The 27,113-nt window shown below is 35.3% G+C and overlaps 2 protein-coding genes and 1 long non-coding RNA gene across 3 annotated transcripts in view; 1 reads left to right on the top strand and 2 right to left on the bottom strand.

The window, feature by feature from the left end:
* The window catches only part of LOC136028121 (neuromedin-K receptor-like), a 114,356-nt gene extending 112,422 nt beyond the window's left edge, over nucleotides 1-1,934 (bottom strand). The window contains exon 1 of the mRNA XM_065705764.1: nucleotides 1,601-1,934. Coding sequence (XP_065561836.1) covers nucleotides 1,601-1,854 — 254 coding nt within the window. The 5' untranslated portion in view covers nucleotides 1,855-1,934. The remainder of the gene's footprint in view (nucleotides 1-1,600) is intronic.
* LOC136028122 (uncharacterized) lies at nucleotides 715-27,113 on the top strand. Its single transcript, XR_010617746.1, has 2 exons — nucleotides 715-881; nucleotides 26,242-27,113. It is a non-coding gene; the product is annotated as an uncharacterized LOC136028122 (long non-coding RNA).
* Nucleotides 6,764-18,197, bottom strand: LOC136028441 (uncharacterized). The gene is made up of 5 exons (XM_065706284.1): nucleotides 18,069-18,197; nucleotides 17,409-17,582; nucleotides 16,628-16,766; nucleotides 8,703-8,850; nucleotides 6,764-6,871 (listed from the first exon to the last, which is right to left on the bottom strand). Exons 1-4 carry the CDS (start codon nucleotides 18,195-18,197, stop codon nucleotides 8,711-8,713), a joined length of 582 nt encoding a protein of 193 aa, XP_065562356.1. The 3' UTR covers nucleotides 6,764-6,871; nucleotides 8,703-8,710.

The following is a 27,113-nucleotide window of genomic DNA, read 5'->3' as shown; positions in this document are numbered from 1 at the left end:
TGAGAGATTGAGATTGAGAGACTGAGCCATATTGGGACCCAAAAGGACCCAAAATAAAGTCATGTAACAAGCCAAACCCAAAAGAAATATAAATAATTATGAATATACAAATAAAACGTAAAATAGACAGAACCTGTAATGAATAACCACATCAAACTTAAAAATAACAGCTACAGAATTTTTTTTGGAACCATAACGGAACGCTGCCATGTTCCTGGTTGGACAGGAAAGGAAAAGTTCCTTAATGAAATTAGTCACAATTTTTTTTTCAACCAAAGGTACACTAATTTTTCTTCTTTAAAAATATGTACTTTCACAAAAATATATTTGTCCGGTGTTCATGCTTATTGCAATACTGGGTGAATTTAATCATCCCTGGGTGACATTTTAGTGTCTATCATTGAAAAAATTATATATTTTAGTGTTTCAGTAATACTAATTGGATACGTATTCGCGTGTTTGTTTCAATCTCCAATGGATTCAATCATTCCTGCTAGCCATGCCAATCTTTGGAAACATTTAATTTTACTTTATTGCTTAGTGTAAAAGCTATGGTACTTTTTGCGGTGACAGAAATAAAAATAAAGGCACTTTTGCAATGACAGATATTGCGTTTGCTTGTCTGAAAATGCCCCCACCCCCTCCTGATGATCCCATATATAGCCGCAATAACACATTTCTCTGTTAATTGACTATAGATTACTTTACAGGTTCTTTGTTTACACAATATACTCTACAAATTCGACTCGATGAAATTTAGTTTTGCCTGAATGATAACAGTGGAATTGCAGATATAAGTATTATTTGGAATGGTTTAATAGTGGATAACATAGAAGGAAATATGGTAATCTGATTAATAGAAACAAGCTGAATATTAGAAAGTAAGAATTTCATTGTTTTGGTGTTTTCTTTTAATTTTTTGGTATGTTCCATATTTGGGACACTACCATGGGGGTGAGATAGGGGACATTATCAGAAAGTAACCATGATATTTGAAAATTGCATAAATAAGGAATCAAATGGTATTAATTTCGTTTTGTTTTTTAAGCATGTATCCATTAGAAGTGGCCAACCAGTAAATGTTGGCCGAGAAAAGTGTCACATGATCGAGCCCTAATATTAAGTAAGGTACTTACGCGTCATAGCGACCACAATCAAGTTCTGGATTTGAGTTAAACCGGTTTCTCTGTCTACATTTGAAGATAAATAGCTTAAGCCTCAGTTAGATAAACTGCTATACACGTATAGAATGAATAAATATATAATTTATATAGTTGGTTGGATTGGGTTAGGTAATTAATATAATTTGTTCTGGGCGGCATGCTTTCCATAATTCTCAGTTGTATTTTTTATTGTTTTGTTACCAAGATTTATATTTTTATCATATTTTGGTATATTTCATTCTGATTAACCTAACTTCACTTCTGTAGTGCGGTCGCTATAACACGTGGTACCTTAATTAATAAGTGCCTTTGTCCTTCTTTGAAATACCACTGTATCCAAAAGCGGCTAAAATTGCTATTTTGGGGGTTATCAGTTCTTTTATATTCTTTGTCTCCGCCCCCCCCCCACATATTCATTTTAAAAATATTTCACTTACCCGACGTAAAATCCAATCCCAGTTGGTATAACCAATCCTGCTAATACTCCAGAGAAACACAATGACATAACGTAGCAATTCATAGCACTTAGAAGGTGTCTGTGTTTTAGAAAAGCTACGATAAAAAACGAGTTCGACAATATAATTGCCGCAGATTCAATAAGGGATGCAATAAACAGTCCCAACTCATAGTAATAAAGTAAAACAATATCACTCTCTTTAGAATAAGTCAGATTAAATATATTGAAGGACATTTGCTCTCATATGTGCCTTGGTGTAGGTCAGTTCACTAACTGAACTGAGAGGTATGATAGCTATTGTGGATAAGATTTAGTTTCTGCTCTGTGGAAGACCACTGTTTGGAAGTTATTGACATCCTCTCTTGATTTTTTCGATGAAACGCTTTTTGTTTGTATGAATGTTCGAGACTTGTGGATTGATATTAGCCAGTTATGATTTATTTAAAGGCTTGTCTGAACAAAGTTTATTCCATAGTTTTCAATTCAAGGAATTCAAAAATCAAGCAAGAAAAAAAAGCTAGTCCAAGATTGAATTGCAAACATTTAAACTCTTTTGGCTTTTACTACGTTTTAGTGGCGTAAAGGGGTGATGTGAAGTAGATAAATTATTCTAGAGGGGAAAGGTGTATTTTTGGGTTTTCTCATTTAACGTTCTCGAAGCTTGAATATGTCCTATACATTTAGTTTTTCAAAAAGTTACAGAATTTCGGTAAGGTCGGTGAGTGTTTCCTTACTTTCAGCTGAGATAAAAGAATTTTTCACCAGAATATTACCATTTCGAGAGCTTGTTGAGAATCGCACGTTAGAAACGGTGTTTTTAATGGTTTGAATCCTTTGATTTTGAAACCTTTGATTACTCTACAAGGTCACATAATTTGCTACGAGACTGCAAGTACTTAAGAGCACAAAAATAATAGAAACAAACAAATTTTAAATAAAAGACTAGTAAAATAAACCGTAATTCCAAATACAAGTAAGTTTCAAATAAGCAACGGTACATAGAAGCTTGAACCTTCAACAAAGTATTAATATGTAACAGACTTTCGACAAATTACGCATGACAAATAATATGTTGAAGTACACTTTTTTTTTTTAATAGGTGGATTACCAGGATAGAGCGGTAAAAGCGACACAAGAATATCCTTAGTCTTTGCTTGGAATTTTTGACAAAACCTTCAGAGTTTTATCCCCATCTGTGGAAAAGGCATCACGGTCCCTTAAACTAGATTCGGTATTTGTGTATTATTCAGAAAACACTCAATAAGTCAAGTTAGGTTCTTTCGTGAAACAAACTACGATGCAGGTACATTTTAATTAAATATTTTACATATAGAGGTGGTTAGGTTAGGTAGGTTAGGCCTGACGCACTGTTTTGTTGTGGACAACAACCCCTTATCCTGGAGAAAAATAATTGCCTCTTTTTCAGTCTTTGGCAAGTCCCAAATCTTCATTTCAAAATCAATGTTCAGACACTGTCTTCTATCGCTATCCATAGCAAACTAAATTGAATTTTGTCTTTGTGGCTATGAAACCAGATTTTCTCATAAAATTGTACCTGCATCGTAGTTTGTCAAACAGTTCGTGGTAACGAATTGCATTTTAATGTTGATTTTAAATATACAATCTAATCAAGTTTAGTCTTACCCATCAAAAGTTACGAGCCTTAGAAAGTTTGCCGTATTTTAGAAAATAGAGGGAAACAACCCCTAAAAGTCAAAGATTTAGCGTATCAGAGAACCCTATTGTAGAAGTTTCAAGCTCCTATCTACAAAAATGTCGAATTTGTATTTTTTGCCAGAAGGCAGATCACGGATGCGTGTTTATTTGTTTGTTTGTTTTTTTTTTTTTTGTTTTTTTTTCTTTTTTCCCAGGGGTGATCGTATCGACCCAGTAGTCCTACAATCTTACGAGAGGGCTCATTCTAAAGGAAATGAACAGTTCTAGTGTCTTTTTTTAGTGACTAAAAAAATTCGAAGACATCTAGGCCCCCTCCCACGCTAATTATTTTCCCAAAGTCACCAGATCAAAATTCTGAGATATTCATTTTATTCAGAGTAATCAAATAACCCTATAACTATGTCTTTGGGGACGACTTACTCCCCCACAGTCCCCGTGGGACGGGCCACAAGTTACAAACTTTGACCAATGGCTTACATATAGTAATGGTTATTTGGAAGTGTAGAGACGTTTTCAGGGGTACTTTTAGGTTGGGGTGGGAGGGGCTTGAGAAGAGGAGGATATGCTGGGGGAACTTTCCTTGGAGGAATTTGTCATGGTGGAAGGAAATTTTCATGATGGGAGCGCAGGATTTTCTAGCATTATTAAAAAAAAACAAAGAAAAAAATAAATATGAAAAAGTTTTTCAACTGAAAGTAAGGAGAAGCATTAAAACTTAAAACGAACGGAAATTATTACGCATATGATGGGCTCACCTCCTCCTAATACCTCGCTCTTTACGCTAAAGTATTTTTAGTAATTTCAACTATTTATTATACGGCTTTTTTGATTCAGGGGTGATTCTTAATAAATTGGGACAAAATTTAATCTTTAGTGTAAAGAGTGAAGTACTGACAAGGGGGTGAACCCTTCATATACGTAATAGAAACGTGCGAATACAGACGTTCATTACGTAAGCTAATTTGTAAGTTACGTATATCTTTTACTAATAAAAACTTTCGTAGGAAAATTTAAAGTTCTAGTTGTCTTTTTAAGTAACCAAAAAATTGGAGGGCAACTAGGCCTCCTCCCCCGCTACTTTTTTCTCAAAATCATTCGAACAAAACTATGAGAAAGCCATTTAGCAAAAAAAGGCAAAATTCATTTTGATTATTCATCTGCGGAAAAATCAAAACATGCAATGATTCAAAAACTTTCAGAAATTAAATAAAAAAAACAAGTTTTTTTAAGGAAAGTAAGGACCGACATTAAGACTTAAAAAGAACAGAAATTACTTCGTATATGAAAGGGGATGCTTCCTCATCAACGCCCCACTCTTTACGCTAAAATTTTTTACTCTTTTAAAAAGTAGAGTTACGAGAAAACGTCAAAATTAAGCGTAAGGAACGGGGCGTTGATGAGGAAGCGTCCCCTTTCATATACGAAGTAATTTCTGTTCGTTTTAAGTCTTAATGTCGCTCCTTACTTTCCGGTAAAAAGACTTGTTTTTTTTATTTAATTTAACGAAAGAACCTAACTTCACTTATTGAGCGTGTTCTGAATAATACACAAGTATCCTAGATTCTTCTTTACTTTCTCTCCAGAGACACAATATATCCAAATATTGACTCTTCCCATTTTTTCCAGTTCCCATAGAAAAATGGAAAATCCAATCCCCCTTCACACTTTCCAGAATTTACATTACATTTTTCAAGTATACATGTTTTTGCTTGTATAAATAATGCGCCATAGCTGGTGTATCACATTTCATTCACAAATAACGACATTAATGTAAAACCACAAACACCCAATTACAATTTTGGCGAGCGAGCTTGGCATCAACTTGTACTTCCAATGCTCATTATAAAAGGTATTTCCTTAAACGTCATTACGCGCTCCTGTTCCAATGGAAGGATTTACCTTTACCCTACTGACCTACCCCAGCGGACAAAAAAAGAAAGCACATAAACAAAAAATAATCAATCCATATATGATTTTATAATACCTGAAACAACCTTCATTTATTTGACAGCGCAATGAAATGAGTATTTATTCATTATTTTTTTTTAATCATATTACTTTTCAAACTAACCCAAAGCAGATCTGCCATCCCTAAGGATTTCTCTCGGTCTTTAAATATTTTGATCCTGAACTTTGGATCTTGGAGAAAGTATAAAAAAAAAGGTAAAGGATACGGCATTAGACTTTACAGTCCATACCAGCGGTGCTGATCTCCGTTTCTTGGCCCTTCAGCCAGGAAGTGCAATGGAGGGCTGGGGGACAGACATCCTGTGCTTTCGCACACCCTTCCTGTTTACCTTCCCCAGATTTCTCCAGGTACCCATTTAGAGCTGGGTCGACTCTGGCTAAGCTTACAGAGTCACGCCACTGACCCCCGTCCCAAACTACAGAATTGGGTACACTGGGATTCGAACCCGCGTCCTATCAGACAAGGGATCCCGAATCCAGCGCACCAACCCACTCGGCCAGGACGGCCGAGTGGGTTAGGTTGGAGAAAGTATGCAAACCAAATATTACCTTCAGAAAGTTTATCAAACATATCTTATATAGTTGTTAAGTATCTTGAGATTTTTATTTCTCATACTTCGAAATTTTTAGAATATCATTAATTTTTCTTGACAGCTGCGACCCATAGCATTCCTCTTACCGATCGTTTATTTTCTTCATGTCTCTTCGTCGATAAACATTGAAAAGCATACTTTTTTCTTCTATAACTAGTGTTGAAAGATATACTTATTGTTCGGTATTTCTAATATTTACTATTTTGATGTTCGATTTACCAAAATATTGGAATTGATGACAAGAAGAAGACCTGCTTGAAACTAATCGAGGAACCTCAGTAATACCTCGTATCCGAGTAATATGGTGGTGAACATCAGATATCTCAAAAAACATTCCTGTAAAACAATCAGGAAGGCTTTCATTGCAATACTTATATATAAAAATCAACATATAAAAATCACGTAATCCAGCTGCAGGCATTATATTTAAATCTCTATACACAGACCTCAAAGACTCCTGGTTCCCAACACCACGAAAAACTCGGATAGCATTATTCTGGATCACACGGATTGGACGAACTGTCGAAGGGTAAGTGTCAAATCGACGAGCAATACAAAATGTAAAGGTGAATCAGGGAAAGGTATAACAATCGTAGAACATTTGGGGGGGAAATATGTTTGAATTTTCGCATGAGTAGTATAGGCCGTAACAGTTTACACGACAAGGATGGGCTTTTCAAGCCCCACCCCCTCCCCACCCCAATCCACCAATCAACTGTCTTCCAGATGCAAGTGACGCAACATTGCGATTTCGCAAAGGTAGGTGTTTACAAACCTGGTGGTTATTACACAATATAGTCTAGGCTAGTAAATTTATGAATTTTAATTCTTTCAAAAATCAGTCTAAGAGTAGGTCTAGGTTTTTCCTAGCTTCCAATATGGCATAATTAGTTTGGAGTAAGAAGTAGACATATAATAATTTATTGTACTGAATAAAAAATATACAAATTAAATAAAATATATACATAAATATAGTTTTCTTGTGAGAAATTCAGGAATGCTGGAGGAGGACCCTGTAAAGAAAAAGAATATTAAAGATTTGTACAAATGCAAATGAAATTAAGAGAGGTATTGCGGAAAAAGGGGGCTACATTCTATTTGGCAATCTTGGTAAGTACATTCCGATGGTCGGTAAACAAAGGTGTTATTGAAAACAGGGTTAGACATGTTTTGCAATTGTTGACATTTCAGCATTCCAATAGGTCATTGCATTTTCCAATCAGAATTGTGAAAAGGTGGGATTTCCCAATATTGCACAAATTTCACAATATTGCTTAATCTTGAGCAAAAGCTATAAAAGGCGAGGGTTAAAGATTTTAGCAACAGTTACAGTTTTGCTTACAATAAGAAAGTGTTCAGTGATTTATTATGGAATGTGAAAATTTAAACAGTGGAAGTAGTCAGGGTTCTGGATTTTCAGAATCACCAGCGAAAAAGATAAGATTTTCAATTAATGGTAGCGACACACAAAACAGTGTTGACTCGCTAGTCCAAAATTTTTTGGATTCTAACGAAGATGATCTCTTCTTACAAGTAGATTTAGATAAACCGGGTCCTTCTAATCAGTTTGGAGGGGCTCAATTTGAATCGAATGGTAGCGACACACAAACCAGTGTTGACTCGCTAGTCCAAAACTTTTTAGATGGTAACGACCATGATCTCTTCTTACAAGTAGATTTAGATCAAACGGGTCCTTCTAATCAGTTTGGAGGAGCTCAATTTGAATTGAAAGATCAAATGTTTCAAATGGTCAGTCTTGGCAGCGGGAAATCAAGTTTTAAAAGATAATTCTAGTCAGTCTAATTTACTAGAATTAAATAGGAATGGGCTAGAAGGAAGCCATGGAGAACCCGGTATTTTTCCAACCGTTACATTCAACTGTTTTGAGGGAAAATGGCCAATCAAAATCAACGATATCTCAAAATAGGAGCAAGAAAACGCCTCCGCCTCAGTAGTGATATGCGTGTTACATTATAATGAACTAGAGAAAGCAATTTGTCCAATTCGTGCTTCATCTAATTCTAATGTAAAATGTTATGCCTATTTACTGTACGGAGAGTCGGATGATGCAGACTACGCTCACTTTTAGCCTATCGTAAATCTAAGCCGCTGACTATCTTCAGGAAAAACAGCGCGATTCTATTGCCCATACTGCCTGTCACCATCAAGGACTGAGGATAAATTACAACACCATATCGGAGCCTGCTCTCCTCACGGTTTACAAACAGTATCTATGCCAAAGGGCGAAAAAGCAATAGTCGAATTTAAGGACTTCTATAATAAAATGCCATTTCAATATAGAATTTTCGCAGATTTCGAGTCAATCATCAAAAAAGTTGACGAACCTATTCGAAAAGGAATAATTTCAGAGCACCGGCCATCAGCGTACGCACATACCGTCGACAAATACGGTAAAAAACTTGAGCAATACCGAGAAACCTATGGACCAACTTGCCATATTGACGGCATGATATTACTCATTCAAGACGCACAAAACTGCTTAGACGAAATATATGATACTTGTCACGAGATGATAATTACTGAAAAAGATAGCCATAAATTTCAAGAGACTAATTGTGGTATATGTGAAAAACCCCTGATCGAAAAACCGAAAAAAGTAGGAGATAGAACAGTCAGACACCACTGCCATTATATTAAAGGACCGAATTTTGAATGTTTAGCTCACTCGACATGTAAAACCGTCTTAAGACATAAGCGGTATATTCCGGTTGGGTTCCATAATTTAAGTTATGACATAAAACATGTTTTGGAAGCCCTTTCACCAGCTGAAGGTTTTAACCTACAGTACGAATCATTGGTTAAATCAAGCGAAAAATTTCTCACCTTAAAAATTAGCTGGTCCCGGAGCCTTGAAAATAACCAAGAACGCCGCTATTCGATTCTCTTCTTTGACACTTTTGCATTCCTGCCAAAATCCTTGGAAAATTTGATTGCTGTACAAAAGGCTGAAGATCCACAGTCTTTCCAAAACCTACGACAGAAATGTTCAAATGATCATCAATACAATCTACTTACGCAAAAGGGTATTTTCCCGTAGAGTTATATGGATGAATTTACACGGTTTGAAGAACCAAGTTTACCATCTCAACCATCTTTTTGTGATGATCTCAACCAAAAGGATATAAGTACAGAAGAATACGCTCTTGCGCAAGAAGTTTGGGATGCCTTCGAGTGCAAAAATTTGTGGCATTATTGCGGAGTTTATCTTGCATCAGACGTGTTAACTCTAGCCGATGTTTTTATGACCTTTGTTGAAGATATACTAGATCTTTAAAGTTTAGACCCAAATGCATATTTTTCAACACCATCTTTAGCATACCAACTAATGCTGAAATTTGCAGCTCCACATAAAATCCACTTAATTGAAGATTTAGAAATTCATCTTAAGATTGAAAAAGCTATATATGGTGGTATGATATTCCATAATGATCGGTACATTCAATGTGACCCTACTCATCCTGATAATCCGAGCTATGTTTTCTGTTTAGATCATAATGGACTATATGCAAACTGCATGTCAAATTATAAAATGCCCATTGGTGACTATAAAATTTTAGAATCTCAGGATTACCCCGACTTTTCTACTATAGAAGAGAATGGAGAGTATGGCTATTTTGTGACAATTAGCGGAGAAATTCCACGAGAGTTCCACGGCTATTATCAAATAATGCCACACCCTATTTCCAGGCAGAAAATCTGCTTTGAACATTTGTCCCCATACAACCAAAAACGCATAAAGGAAGACAAGATCCCATGGACGTCAACAAATAAATTTCTCGCATCTTTTGGCTACGAAAAGAATATTACCCTACACCATACATACTTGAAATTCATACTCAATCATCATTTTCGTCTAGATAAGATCCATAGTGTAATTCAATTCAAACAGGATTTTTTTATGAAACCGTACATTGACCATTTTATGGAAAGAAGATCACAAACAAAATCTAAAACGAAAAGTGAGCTCTATAAGCTATTTAACAACAATATTTTTGGGAAATCTGTAGAGTAAGTACGAAAAAGGACGTCGTGTATAGTTACAACAGATCTGAAAACTACAAGACGTCTGGTTAGAGACTGTAATATATCTTCTTTCTCAATAGTTAATGAGAATCTTGCGCTGATATTTAGAATAAAGAGACAGGCCCTCCTAAACAAAAATATTGCAGCTAGTGCAGCCATCCTATATATATCCAAGAATATTATGGCTGAGACGTATTGGGACAATCTAGTTCCATATTATGGTGGGCCTCTTTCTGGTAGAATTTATTTAGCTTATTCTGATACTAACTCAATCTTTATTAAGATATTTACAAAGGATTTAGTCGGTGATTTGACATCCCCAACCCTCCGACCCATCATGGACTTTTCCAATTGGGACCCCTTCAAATATCCCCATCTGGTAAATAGCCAGAAGAAGAATGAATTTGGAAGCATTAAAAACGAACTAGGAAGCGATACGTTCATAAAATTAATCGGCGCTTCGCCTGAATGCTACTGTGTTGTAACGCAGAACGAGAAATTAAAGAAGGCTGCCAAAGGAACATCAAAGCATCTGATGAAGAAATATTTAATGGCGGAAAGATTTAAAGAAGCTGTTTTTGAAGGAAGGGTCAATAGAACTACAACAAACGCCATAAGATCTCTCAAGTTGAAATTATATACAATGGAAGTTGTCCGTACTGCCATCTCTGGTGTTTCGGACATGGTATATATTTTTGATGATGGGATCACTACCCTTCCTCTTGGACATTACAAAATTGAAGAAATGAAGTGATCTCAGATATGATTGAAAATTTCAAAAACAAATTTAGTATTGTATAGAAAGTGCTAGTGAAAACATGTATACTACAGTTAGTTTTCTTTGTGACTGTTTAGAAATCCTATGTCAGAATTTTATAGTAAGATATAAATGCAAGTGTAAAACATTTATGGACTATAATAATTGGAAAATTTTAAATAGTCGAGTGTGTATTTCATGCAATTCTTTACCTGAGCTACAGATAAGGCTCTTAGAAAACGGTAGAGAATGTAAATGCAGCAAAACAACAATTTTGGACGTTTTAACGTTGGATGCAAAATTAGCAGGCTACAGTAGCCATAGTGAGATATGTGACTTTGAAGATGCAATTAGTAACTGTTTACAGAACACAGTGTTATACTATATTGATAAAAATGAAAGACAACCTCAAGAAGTTAGAGCAATTATTCAAAAACAGAACAATCTTTTAATCCATTCTTGTGAAGACTGCAAGAACTTTCTAAAGGACATTTACAACCAACACTTTTTTTTTTGTTCAGAGAACTGGATATAGATAATCTATAAGAAGAGTGTTTAATCTTGAAAAGTGACAGTTTAAAGAAGAAAAACAATCAGTCAACATGTTTAAAATTGAAACACCATTTCGGATGATTATTGCTGGCCCATCGATGTCGGAGAAAAGTGTTTTCATATCTAAATTAATTCAAGAAAACGAAAAACTATTTGAAAAGCCTCCAAGAGAAATTTACTATTGTTATCGAACATGGCAGACAATATATGATAAAATAAAAGAAGAAATGCCATATGTCCATTTTATTCAGAACTTCGAGATTCTTGAGAACCTCAAGTCAAATTCTTTAGTGATTTTTGATGACCTTGCAACGCACATGGAAAAGCACTCTGAAAAGCTGTTGGATTTATGGAAAGTCGAATCTCATCATATGAACATTTCAGTGATATTAGTATTGCATAATCTTTTTCAACAAACAAAAAGTATTCGAACGATAAGTTTAAATACAAATATATTTGTATTATTTCGACAAGCACGAGATCAATCCTCTATTACAACTTTAGGGAAACAAATGTTCCCAGGAAACGCTCGCTATTTATTGGACAGCTATAAAATGGCAACCGATAAACCTTTTGGATACTTATTTATAAATTTGAATAGCAAGGATAGAAATCTTATGCTAACAAATAACATTTTCGAAAAAGAAGCAACAGTATATCTACCACACGCATTGAAAAAGTGACACTAGTCTTGAAGATGGAACGAATGAAGCAACTTCATCCTTTTGTAGAGATTTTAGCTAAAGCTAAACCCAAGCTAAGACGTGCTTTATTACAAAATTTGGACAAGGATATTGTGAAAGCATTTTCAGAACTTTGTTTAAATATTACCAATTCAAACATTTCGATGCCATTATGTCAAAAGAAACGGTGCAGTCAACATCGTAAAATTATCCGTGATTTATCAGTTAAAAAGAAGAATATTAAACAGAAGCGCCGGAAATTAGTGCAACCAGGAAGTGGTTTTTTTGGTGTATTATTACCAATTATTGGAAGTTTAATTGGATCTGTACTTACCAGAAATGGCAGCAGTTCGACCATACAAGCTCATTCCACTAGAGACAGCTATTCAGCCAAGGCAGCGCTTTGAATATGAGATGGCTGATTTCTTGAATAACGATTCCATATCTGTTTCTGAAAAATTACTTTTATTTCAGTCTGCAATGTCTCGCCTTCAAAAGTATCGAAATGATATGACAAAACCAATTAAAGTGGATGTTGTTTCAAAACCTAACCTACCCTCAGAACCGCAACCCAGCGGACCGCTGGCATCACGACGGGACCCAACCGCGGTAAATCAGAATCCGGGCCCGTGCGCTGCGCCGGAACCTTTTTCACCATAGGCGAGCATACAAGAGCATGAAGGTCTTTTTGAGAAGCTCCCTGTATCCTACCGACAGTCTGCACAATCATTATTTCATCACTTGCATGAACTGGATGGATTTGAAAATGAACGTGGATTTAACAATATAAAAATTCACGATAAGCTCTATAATGCAGCAGATTTATTAACGGACCTGGTTTTGAATAGGAGTCACGATATGCTATTGATTAAAACATTTTAAACTTTTTGGCTGACAGCAATATCCCCCTCAGTCTAATCAGAAATAAAGGCATTTTAAAAGACGTGCAAAATTTAAGAAGAATCAGTTCAGAACAAGTCGCTGAAAGTGACGGATTTTTTGCAAGTGTCAACTCTACAGTTCTCGAGTCACCAAGCCAGTCACCAATCAAATCGGGACAACGATTTAAGACTGGTACTTTTAGAAGTCATTATCGACGACCATCAACAACCCAACACAGATTTCGTTACTAAGGAAATGGCAAAAAATTTAAAGCAAGTTTATGAAAATATTGGCAAGTTTGGCGCTCTTTCCTCTCCACGCCGTCTTGCATTGGCTGCAAATACGTCTCAACAAGAACCTCAAAAGTTTTCAGAGAAGCAAGAGTCCTATACTTTGCATAGGAGAGCTGTTAGACCGAAACATTTTAGAAAAACTATAGCACTCTACCCCTATGAGATTGCTCAAGCAGATTTAATGAGTTTGGATGGATTTTATGCCAAGCATAATGCACCGTATAAGTTTTTACTGGTCATTATTGATGTTTTTTCACGCAAACTTTTTGTAAAGCCACTTTAAAAGTAAGCATGGAAGTGAAGTTGCAAAACAATTGGAGCAAGTGTTTTCTGAACAGACATTTAAAAAGATTCACGTAGATAGAGGGAAGGAATTTTTGAATCTAAGTGTGAAAACGACTCTTGAAAAGTATCAAATTGAACTCTATCATACCCATAGTCATCTGAAAGCTACAATAGTTGAAAGAAGCATACGTACACTTCGGTCTCATCTAAGTCCATTTTGTACTCATTTTAATGCATTTTCTTTTGTACCAAGACTTGACTTAATTGTTTCTCAGTATAATGATTCACCGCATCGTAGCCTTAGAAATTTAGCACCGAATCAAGTAAACTTGCAAAATACACCTTATATTTCTAATTTTATGTATGGAAAAAGTGAAAGCAAGTAGAAAAAGCTTAGGAATCAATTACAAGTTGGACAAAGTGTTAGAATCTTACGTGGTAAAGGAATCTTTGAGAAAGGACAGTTTAATTTTAGCAAAGAAATTTTTCAAATTGCTAGCGTTCAATCCACAGATCCAGTCACATTTAAATTAGTGGATTTGTCAGAAGAGCTTGTTCTTGGATGTGTTATCAGAGTGAACTACAAAAAGTTCAAAAGCCCGATGAATACGTTATAGATAAGGTACTTAAACGGCGAACATATCGTGGAGTTAAACAGTTGCTTGTCAGTTGGCTAGGATACCCCACCTCTTTCAACACTTGGATAAACGCAGATCAAGCTAGAAGCGTCGATTGAATCCTTCTATGTACAATTTTGTTCGGACGCCACAGACCCTATTTATGATCACACAAACAAGATTGCAGATTTCCTAACAAAGCTTAACCCCCCGATTGTGCTTCAAGGATCAGGATGGAAAATGGCCTTAGTATCCCTCCATTTAACCAACTCTTTCGATTCCTTGAGACAAGATAAAGACTATTTTTTCAAATTGTTTCGATTTGTTGAAAGACCCAAGCAAACGTTTAGGCACTAAAATAACGCTTCCAAAGAATAAGCGGTATAATACAATTCCGGGAATTATCAAAGACATGAATAATTTGGTTTATACCGGCAAAGACTCGGTTAATTTTCACTACAATAAACTATACGATCGAGTCTATATACTGGGACTAAAAGTCGGCAAATCCTGCTATCTTAGTGATGGTTTGCGAGAAGTTCTTGGATACAGAGAAAACATCATTGAGCCAGAACTGGATAATAATTTTCACCAGACTTATGGCTTTGAAGGACCTTTAGTCCCAGGACTTTACTATCAGTGGAATTCAATCTTTGTGTACACGGACATTGTTCATCGTTCACGTATTGGAAATACATCTGCTCCCATCCTAACAATTCTCCCGAGAAAAATGACAAACGAGGAAGTAATTAGCTATTCGTTCCAGCCACTTTTTTATTTAGATATAAGTAGACAAAACATTGAAATTGTTCATTTTAGTTTTAGAACTGAAAAGAACAACGTCATACCCATTTATAGAGGACTAATCTCGCTTACAGTCGAATTTAGAAAAGATGAATAGCCGTAGACAATTTGTTTGTCCCTCTGTAGACTGTTTTGTGAAAAAAATACAAAATGGAGTTGGAATGGATTACTATAAAGGAAAAGCCACACCTATGGTTGGATATGGTGCCTTTAGGCAATTTTTTGGAAAAATGATGCAATTTGCCATACCTCTTTTAATAAAATGTGTTGTTCCTGCGGCGTCTGATGTTGTTGGCAATACAATCACTGACTTTGAAAAAGGACAAGATTTTGGTTCATCCTTGAAAAAAAAAAAATATACGAAATAAAGTACGTGACATTACAGAAAGTATGAAACAACGTGGAAGTGGTATAAGTAGACCACGCAAACGAAAATTGATCAGTTTGCATCAATCAAAAGTGAAAGCAAGACCTCTCCGGAAAATTAAGCGGTCAAAAGCAGATTTTTTTGGCGAAAAATGAGTTTCCTTCCAACCGCAGACCGTGTGCCCTTAGTTAGTTCAGCAATCAGCTATTTTCAAAGCCCAAATGTTGATATATCCGTCAAGTCTGCATATTTTGATCCAATCTACCCAGTAGACCCTTTATCAGATGGCTCACCTATTCACTTTCGCTTTTCAAGCAACGAAAACTATTATTCTAATATGCGAAACAGTATTTTATAGTTAAAAGTCAAAGTTTTTAAATCAGATGGAAATCCTGTAACACATAGCGACAAAGTTTCATACGATGATGGGGGCATTATGAATACTTTATTCGAAAACATTCAAGTATTTGTCAATGATACGCTTGTATCGAGTAATAATTCGTTAAGTGCCTACACTTCATTCGCGTCGTATACATTATTAACGCCAAACAGTGCAAAAAATAGCGTGGTTCAAACCATGGTTTTTACACAAAAGAAGATGGTACTTTGGATGCTAAATTGGCTGTACTGGCCACTGAAACTTTATACCTTGCTGCGCGACCATCGCACGATTTCTTCCAACTAAATCAGTTTATACCACCTGTATTAAAAATTGACATAAAGTTTTTCCCATCATTGCCTAGAATTGTTTTTCGAAAACTCGAAAAAGCCGCTCCTGATGTTATACTTACAATAAGTGAAGCAGTTTTATATATCTGAAAAGTAAAAATTGTATCCTCGCTAGCATTGGCAGTAGAAAAGGTCAAAACAAGCGGAAATAATCTTAAAATTATGATTCCAAAACTGCTGCCTACAGCAAGAATTATTCCAACTGGAAGTCTCTCTTTTGCTGAAAGTTCATTGTCGACATATGGACATCTCCCTTCAAAAGTTATTCTTGGCCTCGTAAAAACGTCGAATCAGCTGGGAAGCTACGAATCCAGCCCGTTCAAATTCGAGCTTTTTCATCTATCTTCTCTGTATCTTAAAGTGAATGGACAGCCAATTTATTCACTAAGCTTTTCTGATCAGAGTTATAGACTTCTTTATGAAATGAGCATGCGAACTTTGGGAGGAGACGAAACAACTTTTGAAAATGGACTATCCTATGATAAATGGATACGTGATTCTTCCCTTATATGCTTGGATATTTCTGGAACTCCAGACCTATCTCTTATTAAAGACGGAACAATTCGATTAGACCTCACTTTTTCACAAGCTACAGATGCGTCTGTTAGCCTTATAATTATCGGATTTCAAGAGACATTTTTGGAAATTGACAATTCAAGAGCAGTATTTCTCCCGATTGCACCATGAATACGGTTCAAGTGCTAGCTGTTTTAAAAAAGGACATTGTTGCTAAACAATACAAAAGTTTCTGCTTACCTTCCGACTTTCTTGATCGTCTTACAATTACCAGTTTCCCGACAATTATCGTGGTGAATACCAGTTCATCTAGGCTGCTTTTTGGCCATTGGGTTGGTTTAATAGTGATGACCCGGAAGACGATTGAAGTTTTTGACACCTACGGAAGAAATTATTCTGAATGGAAAAATATTGGACAATTTGTAGACAAATTTGAAACAGTGACTCAGAATCGAAGAAAAATTCAAAATACAATGACTATGGCTTGTGGATTTCATGTTTTAGTGTTTATTCTTTTACGCTTACGCTGTTGTTCAGTTCAAAGTATTGTTAATGTTTTTACACCTAATTCGTTGTGGAATGATTTTTTAAGTGAGAATATTATTGTGAAATTCTTTAATGTTGATTTTAAAGCATTGTCTCCGTTCTGTATTGATAAGCATTGTGAACAAGTATCGCTTTCTTATTAAACTTTTATATCTATCAGCTTTGTTCAATAAAAATTTTTGAACTCAAAAATGTGTTTATAGGGAGTTAGACATTTGAGACAACAAAGTATAAACATAAGTGGTTGAAAACTAGACCTTTTACGTACTTTTCCAGTGGAGGCTCGAACCCAAGTCCGGTATGAAAAGTTAGATATGCCAGTCCAATCTAGAAAATATAGTCCAAGTTGTATCTAGCCTAGGTAGATTTCTCTATTCAGACTTTGCATATCTTTAACTACAGGTACTAGTTGAAGTACAGTATAATTTTTTAAAACCAACCTATACTAGAAAAAATAATGTTAAAAAAAACTTACCTCTTTTGAATGCAATCTATCCATAGGTGTGTGTTCGTATTCACAGTCTAATCCAAGATTGTTGCAAACCCACATTTCACGTATGAACAACGTTTTGGTCGCAAGCTTTTCACCGCTAGCTGTGTTGAAACAAACGTATGAACAACAATTAAACATTGCCAGATCGACCGCTATCTGCGTAGAATCTAGTTTAATTTAAAATTGTATCGGGTCACACGTAATTTTTTCCATGTCTTTAATTAGGAATACGCGAATAAGAAATAAAAATTAAGAGTAATGTGGGGAAAAGGGGTAGAGAATGAAGGATCATTTAGTGTAGGCTTAATTATACCTCCAAACTACTTACGCCATATTGGAAGCTAGGAAAAACATAGACCTACTCTTAGAAATATTTTTTTTCTAGCATAAAAAGAATTAAAATTCATAAATTTCCTCGCATGATACCTAAGTTACGTGACAATATTTTCGAAACTGACTTTAAATGATAGGGTATCATCAACATTGATTCCGAGGTATTTGGTGAACCTTGTTCGTTTAATAGTTCCCCGCTCCGAAATCATTTCCGTAAACCAAGGGTAAAAATTCGGAGATCGAGAGAAAATAACAAAGTTTGACATCTATATTCAGGTCAAGGTGGTTTATTTTAAGCCATGTACATACCTTGCTCATTGCTGCATTTATCGTTGTCATGAGCAGTTGTTCCGTAGGGGCAACACACACCAAGGTTGTATCATCAGCAAATAAGGGCATAGTAACCTGGGTCTTGCTCGGACCGTTGTCAACAGTCATCAATTCTGGGCAGAGCTTTCACAACATGCGGCAGATCATTAATACAAATTAAAAACAGAGTCGGACCCAATGGGGATCCTCGGGGAACGCCCCAATGAAAAAGATTTTTACTAGACAAAATCCTTGTAAATTGACATACTGCTGTCTGTTATGAAGATAATTGCAAAGCAAACCCAATGTAGCACCCCTTAATCCATAAAATTCACATTGTTTTATTAATATTCAATGGTCAACAGTGTCAAACGCCTTAATTAATTCCAAAAATTTACCAGCTACCCTAAGCTTTTTATCAAGAACATCATTAATTATAGTAGTAATAAGTGAAATCGCCATTTCTATTGTTCTACCCTTCCTGAAACCAAACTGATTTGGATTTAGAAGTTTATGACGTTCCAAATGCTCATAAATTCTAATATTAATACATTTTTCTAAAACTCGTGAAACAACAAGTAATAATAAAATTCGTCTAAGATTCCCCAAATCAATCTTGTTACCACCCTTAAACAAAGGAGTTATCCTTGGGATTTTAAGACAATTGGAGAACTTCTCTTGCTTAAAACAAACGTTAATAAGGGACGTAAATATATGTGAAATGCTTAGAAACGCGGTTTTAAAACAAGAAGTTTAATAGAGTCACTCCCAGCCGAAGAACTTTTCATCTCAAAGATAATCTTACGAATTTCATCATGAGTGACAGGTCTTATAAATTGATACATCGACAGAAGTACCCATAAAAGTCTAAAGCGGAAAATCATTATCAGAAGTTACTGCAGTATGAGAAAATCGCGCCCCAACAGTTGCAAAACGTTCCGAAAGCGCATTACGTATTACATCAGGTTCATTCGATTTTAACCCATTACTTGTAGTAACTTCATCACGCAGAACCGGATCTGTTAACGATATAACACTTTTAATAATTTTCGATGTTTTAGCTGGGTTACCACAAGCATCTTTAAATTTACATTCAAAATATTTTTTGTCGCGTTTCTCAAAAGTTTATTAAGAGCATTTCTATAATTTTTATAAATTCTAGTGCAAATTGGATCATTTTCATTCCTTATTGAATCCCTATATAACTGGTCTTTCTTATTTATGCACCGCAGAAGACTAGGTGACAGCCACGGCTTTTTGGGTATCTTTTTCCTGGACCTTGTCCGATTCATTATAAAAGTTTTGCTCAAAATAGAGATCAATGTATCATAAAATCTCTGAAAACTTATATTTATATCATCTAAATTTTCAACTACATTATTCCAATGAATATTAGAAAGCTCATGTTCAAACCTTTCAAGGTTACTCTGGTTGAGCACAGGTAACATACTCATTTTCAGTGTGGGGCCTTTCTGTCCCGGGAAACAAACTTAAAAACTTGCCGAAATCCCAAAATGGTCAAAAATATCACTAAAAATAACCCCTGGATCTAAAAATTTAGAATTAAAAATAATATTATGAGGTAGCTTGACCGTTAAAATGGTAACATGCACACAAATATTAATAGTGGGAAATAAACTATATGACATGCAAAGCTGTAGGAAATCCATAGTAGTATTTGAATTCATATCGTTAAGGACAATATTAAAATCCCCAAGCATGAAGAATGGGTGCGAAGTAGTAGGTAGTTTATCCAACTGTTCCTCCAAAATATCCATAAAGGACGATATGGACCCAGATGGTGGTCTATATAGTACAACAACATAAACGTATTTTGGCTTAAGCCTGAGCTGAAGGATAAGTGGCTCAAATAACATCCCGTGATACAGCACTAGATCATTTCTTACCGAAACCTCGATATCACTCCGTATATAAGCTCCAATTCCTCCATGTTGTCGAAATTGACGATTCCTATGATAAAGTGTATACCCTGGAATATCCAAGAGAGCAGAGTTATGCTCATTTAGCCATGTTTCTGTGAGACCAATAACCTGAAAAATGGAAAGTTCACATATCTCGCTTAAAAATTAAAAGATGAATTCAAACCCTGGCAGTTAAGGTGGAAAAATCTGAGATCTTCAGAATCACCACCACTATACCCGGACCCAAAACCGTCTTTAAGGTACTTTGAATTACAAGAAACATATTGACCAGCAATCCCAAAATCATAATTCCGGTGGAGCTGCGCCGTAAACATACTGCCAAAATCCACAAATGAAGCTTCCAAATTTTTAAGACGGCTGTTGCCCGGGGTGCCACGATCACCGTCAACCATATTTATACTGTTTTACAAAAAAGTAATATGGCCTCATCTCCAAAACAAAACAAAAACAAAAAAGAACAAAAAAACAACTAAACAAGAACAAATAGAATATAACAAATAACAAAAGAATGACACTTCCAATCTTGGAAAAAAAAAGGAACAGGCCGTATTTAGTTTGCCCGTAACGAATCCATATACAAGTCACCAAATACAACGGCTACTAATTTCCATAATTATCACGACAAAATAGCAAGTTTTATTTTTTATTTAATTTTTTTATTGATTTTTTCAATAACAAACAAATACTCACTAATTTTAACAGCAGCAAACAAAATTTAAGAATCCAACAAACTCTTAGCATTTTACCAAGGCACGACTGTTAACTGTACCCAAATCATTCTGAATTTTAAGTACACTCTGCTTTAGGTTTCCATGTTCACATTAATAGATTGGACCATTTCCAAAATTTTGATGACATTCTCTGCATTCGTTTTCTGGCAGTCCGCATTGACACTCGTATCCGAATTACTAGTAGAATTCATAACCGGATCCGATAACTTAGCTTCTGTCCGGTTGCGTTTGGGTCTGGCTTTCTTTCCCGTTCTGACTTTATCAAAATAATATAAGTCATCTACCTTTGCAAAACTTATTTTTTACCCACGCTAGTTTACAGCGTGCAATTTGCAGAAACCGTTAAAAGGGCACGACTAACACCCACATCCGGATTCCTCAGGAACTATCTCGAACGTAGAACTCACTCCTTTGTATCCAAGGTTATATTGTAACAATTAATTCAAGCAATTATCACGATATTATTCACATAAGTCTACAACATAGCATAGCAACCGTTATATTCAGGCAAAAGCAGTCAGATAAGTTTATCCATTGACTGCTAAATGTGAACTGAATATTATTATTATTTTTTTCATGTTCTCCCTACGGATGATTTCATCGAACCAAAAGTCCAAGAATATCGGGAAGGGGCTAATTTGAGCAGAAATTGAAAGTTCTAGTGCCCTTTTTAAGCAACCAAAACGATTGGAGGGCAACTAGCTCCCCTCTCATCCCCTTTTTCCTTAAAGGCGTCCGATCAAAATTTTGAGATAGTCATTTTGTTCAGCATAGTTGAAACGCCCAGTAACTATGCCTTTAGGGATAATATGACCCCCCCCCCCCCACAGCCCACGAGGAAAGGTCTATAGTCATGGAATTTGTCCACTGTTTACGTATAGTAATTGTTATTGGGAAGTATACAGACATTTTTCAGGGGAGGGGGGTTGAATTTTCTTCTGAGGGGGTTTTCCCTGGGTGTAATTTTCAGTGAGGAGGAATTTTTTTTTTTTTGGGGGGGGGGTTGAACTTTCCAAGGAAAATTTTACACAGGTGGAATTTTCCAAAACTCATATATGAAATTATTTTTATTCGTCTTAGTATTTCTTTGCCGACTGATTTTTGTATGTTGAAGGAATTATCCGGAGGGAAGTTTTACCGTGTTAGAATTATCTAGAGTTTCTTTATGGAGGATTTTCAACGAAAAAAAATCTCCATGGGGGAGTTTTCAACAGGATAAATTTTACAGGGGGAATTATCGGCTGGAAAAAATTTATACTAGGAGGCAGAGGGGGCGTGGTGCCTACTGGAAGAATTTTCTATGGAGGGGGGCACTTCTGGCCTGATTTTAAAATCAAACAGAAACTGAAGTCTATTTCAAATGAAAGTGTGCTAAAAAAAAATTTCGGTAGTAACATAGATACAGGAGGAACTTCCTTATTTGGGCACTAAAGCCTGCATATGCTAAACTAATGCATTGACCTGCTTGCATAACCAACCGCCAGACAGGTATCCGATGCTTTTGGATGAATGACCTACATATTCCTGTCAAGACATGATTAGCAAATATTCGATCTTCACTGAATAAAATTAGTGAAATGTTAATATAATACTTAATATTCAAGTCAGGACTATTATAGGAATAATTTTTTTGTCTTTTTTGAAAGTATTGCTTAGTATTGGAGTATACATAGTCAAAAATAAGTCAAAATAAATAAAGTCGTATACATATTAAGCAATGATACGACAGACCTTGTTCATCCATGACCCCAACCTCTTAAGGGGACCAATGCCCCTACCCCCTACTTTTGCCCTTCCCACTTTTTAGGACGTAGAATTTCTGAATCAGTGTTATGTCAAGAGATAACTACATAGTGAGAGAGACGAGCAAACAACAGCTCAAGGAAACAGGTATAGTGAGAGAGAGAGAGACAAGAATACATACAAACAGACAGAGTTAGACGCACAAACCAAAAAAAAAAAAGAAACGGAAACATGCAAGCATCCGATCAGACACACAGACATAGTGAGGGGGCCACCAAACAGCTGCTCAGAAACACAGGCATAGTGAGAGAGAGAGAGAGAAAGAGACAAAAGCACCTAAAAATATACAGAGTCAGACAAAAATACACAAAGACGGACACGAAAATATGCAAACACCCGCTCAGATACACAGGCATAGTGAGAGAGACAAGCAAACAGCCACTCAGACAAAAATGCATAGTGAGATATATATATATATATATATATATATACATATATATATATATATATATATATATATATATATATATATATATATATATATATATATATATAGAGAGAGAGAGAGAGAGAGAGAGAGAGAGAGAAATAAAAAAGAGAGAGAGAGTAAATACCTACAAACACAAAGAGTCAGACACAAAAACACACAAATATAGATACGAAACATGCAAACAGCCACTCAGACACAAAGGCATAGTGAGAGAGAGAGAGAGAGAGAGATAAATACAAAGAGAGAGAGAGAAAAAATACCTACAAACACAAAGAGTCAGACACAAAAACACACAAACATAGACACGAAACATACAAACACCCACTCAGACACAAAGGCATATTGTGTGAGAGAGAGAGAGGGGGGGAAAGAGAGAGAGAAAGAAACACGTACAAACACGCGGAGTCAGACAAACTATCAAAGACAGACACGGAAACAGGCAAACAGCCGCTCAGACACACAGGCATAGTGAGAGAGACCAGTAAACAGCATCTCAAACACACAGGCACAGTAAGTGAGAGAGAGAGAGAGAGAGAGAGAGAGAGAGAGAGAAGAACACCTACAAACACGATGGGTTAGACACGAAAACAGAAAATTACAGACACAGAAACATGCAAAGACCAAGTCAGAAACACAGGCATAGTGAGAGAGACAAGCCAACAGCCACTGAGACACACAGGCATAGTGAGAGAGAGAAAAACAAAAAAATCCCAAACACACAGAGTCAGACACCGAAACACACAAAGATAGACGCGGAAACAAGCAAAAACCCGTTCAGACACACAAGCATAATGAAAGAGACTGACAAACAGCCGCTCAGACGCACATTCATAGTGAGAGAAAGAGAGAGACATAAACATCTACAAACACAAAAATACAAAAACACAAAGAAAGATCAGGAAAAATGCAAACACCTGCTCATCAACATAGGCATAGTGAGAGAGAAAAAGAGAAAGACAAAAATACCTAAAAACGCACAGATTCAGATACACAAAAACACAAAGACAGATATGGAAACACAAAAACACCCTCTCAAACACACAGGCATAGTGTGAGAGAAGGCCAAACAGCTACTCAGACACAAAGGCAGAGTGTGTGAGAGAGAGAGAGAGAAAGACATCTACAACACACAGAGTCGGACGCACAAACACACAAAGATAGACACGGAAACCTGCAAACACCACTCAGAAACATAGGCAAAGTGAGGAAAACAAGGAAATAGTCGCTCAGATACACAGGCATAGTGAGAGAGAGAGAGAGAAAAAGAGACAAATACTTATGCAAACACACAGAGTCAGACACACAACAGTAGTATAGTAATTGTCGATTCTGGACCACCTAGATCGCCCCATTCAATTTACATCATCTTCTGTCCATTTCACATCATTTTAACATTAAATATTGCACAGGTTGAAATTTTTTATCCCTATATTCAACATAATAACAGGTTATTGAAAAATCAAATTTGGTCTCATTTCTACACTTTTTCACAATGTAAACATGGGATCTAGGCCCCACCTAGATCACCTGATCAATTTACCCCATTTTCTTACACTACTGGAAGAATGTAATTATTTAATATAATTTAATATTTAGTAGATAGTCCGATACCAATATCTAAATAATTGTTATTATCTTTATTTTTCTTTCACTAGCCTTTAAAATTAGACCTTTATCTATTTTTTTAAATTTCTTTTCTAGATCGGCTGCTTTACAGTCAAAAAGCTTAGGTTCAAATAGATCAACTATTTTGACTTTAAATTCAGTGGTGATAATTTTTTTTTTACCATATTTAGTTGTAAAACATTTCATTGCTATAATTCTTTATTCTATTCCAATGTCTAAATCTTTTATCGGAATGGTTCGATTATAATTAATTTCGTTTTAAATTCTCTGAAAAGACTCTCCATTTATGGGGTGTTGATTTCATTAGATAGATATTCTAAACCATAATTTTTTTGTTACCATTCCATTAGTATATAACTCTAGACAAGCCGCCTTAGCGCAACTTGTTAAAGCGCTTGACCCGGAACCTGAAGGTTACGTGTTCAAGCGCCGTAGCCACCAATTTTTTTACGATTTTATGCATCAAATGAAACAGAAAAACATTGTGTAAAATAACATTGGCTCTCTTCCTATGAATATTTCACTTGGTGAAAAAATTCTGTGAAGACATCCAAACACGCGTTAGAAGCATGTACGCAATCGTCTCTGACTTGTTTAATAAGCTCTATTATAGAAACTGGTTTCAAAAGTAATTATTTGAAACAAATTTTCAGAAATTTAAATGGAAGCTTCAGGTAATGACGCGTTATTTGGTTAGATGACATATGAGTAAAGCGTCTACAGCTTTAGGAAAAAGATGGTTTGTATTGTCTAACTTTTGGAGAATATATTGCAGAAAGTAAGAAGGTTCTCTATTTATGGTTGCACTTTATGGTTGCAAATTTCATACATTTTTCACGAGAAAAAAACCTGTAATGTTTTCCGTAATTCATTTCCACTTTTAATTATTTCTTCATTAGTCAATTCACCTAATTTATGCGTAGCAGGTAATCCTAAATAGAATGAATAAACCACTTTGTGCACAGCCTTTCTTTCTGCTATTCTTAGATATTTTTGAGAATTTCAACCAAAACTTTGCCAAGAATTAAAGAAGCAAGGGGTAACATTGCAAAGGCAGATAAACCTGAAGCACTAAATACAAACTTAGATACTAGGAAAGCATTGCTAACAATTCCATAATAATCAAAACTTCTAAAAAACAAATAATCTCTTTTTTAGTTCTTCACCATTTATATTTGAAAATATACATTAAATAAAATTCCGTGGATCCATTCCCTTAAATCTTCTTTTTATATAATCAACACACAAATGACCACAATTCACATCGTTAAAATTTTAGACTTGAGTAGAATGATAGACAATTTGTTTATTTGAAATTTTCAAGTAGCTGACAATTTCATTTCCAGTTTAGATTCCAAAGGAATCATAAAATTCAACAAATGAGTACTTGGGATCATTAAAATAACAATTCGAAACCATCCTATGCAATCCCTTGTAATCATAATTCATTACACCACATTCTTTATTTTACATCTTTATTTTTATTTTATTTTTCTTTATTCTTTATTTTTACACCACATTCTTTATTTTACTAAATAGGTTATCTCGAGAAAAAAAACCTCAAAAATAATGAATATGGCCTAATTTATTCAATCTATCAATATTTATCAACGGTATCATGTGATTTTTTATTTTTTCAGACGTTCCCCGTTTTCTGGAAGCGGGCATTCACTGACTTGTGAAATCTCAGCTTCAACAATTTTTCTCGGTCTTCCACGCTGTCTACGTGCTTTAACCACTTCTACTTGTAATTTCTTGGGTCTACCACGCTTTTTTGGGAGCTTCAACAACCAGTTCCGATCCAGATCCAACAATTTTGTTTTTACCGGGTAATTTTAAACCTCGACCTTTCGGTCTCCGGTAATGTTAAACCTTCGCATATAGCGTTAGAAGAATCTGTAATTTTATCCACAATTTTCTTTCCAGCATATGTACCTAATGCAGCTGCACCCCTTGTTAGAGCAGATTTACCTATTCCGGCTGCTAATGGTATCAAAAATTGAAATAAGCAGCAATTTTGAATCAGTTAATGATATGATATAATTATATAGACATCTTTATTCTTTATTTTTCCTTGCTCAATTTTTTCAATTTGCTTTCTTTTAAGCAACAAATTAACAAGTCCTGAGCCAACAATAATATTTTCTTTTCAAATTCGGCATTTTTTCTTAAGACATCTCTTTGCTTTTACTTTTTGAACAGGGGACAACTGAATTGTGTATTCAATAAGATCAGCTTTTTTCTTGATTTCAAACTTATCTAGCAAATATAAGAACGATAATCTTGGATGATTTTGAAGTAGTTGTTTGTAGGATAAATCAATACAACATCCTTTATTTTCATTTTTATGTTTTTTCAATCTTAGTCACCTGTCTTTTATGAAGTAATGGTTTAACAGGTTTTCGTTAATTCACTTTTGTATGCGTTACTCGCACTTTACATTTTGTTTTGCATCGAAACACGTTTTATTTTTTGCTTTGAAATTCTGATAAATAAATTTTATACTCTTTCA

The sequence above is a fragment of the Artemia franciscana genome, chromosome 6 (assembly GCF_032884065.1).
Source record: "Artemia franciscana chromosome 6, ASM3288406v1, whole genome shotgun sequence".
Lineage (NCBI taxonomy): Eukaryota > Metazoa > Arthropoda > Branchiopoda > Anostraca > Artemiidae > Artemia > Artemia franciscana.
This window is presented reverse-complemented; position numbering and strand designations above follow the sequence as displayed.

Excerpts from the sequence above, each read along its gene's own strand:
- LOC136028441 (XM_065706284.1), bottom strand. The coding sequence starts at position 18,197 with ATGACTGTTGACAACGGTCCGAGCAAGACCCAGGTTACTATGCCCTTA. Across the intron at positions 16,767-17,408 it reads ATAGATTGCATTCAAAAGAG|GTGTCAAAAACTTCAATCGT; the intron begins GTAAGTTTTTTT and ends TTTCTTCCGTAG. Across the intron at positions 8,851-16,627 it reads ACGATCAAGAAAGTCGGAAG|GTTTTGGAAAGACTGTGGAT; the intron begins GTAAGCAGAAAC and ends TTTCTGTCGTAG.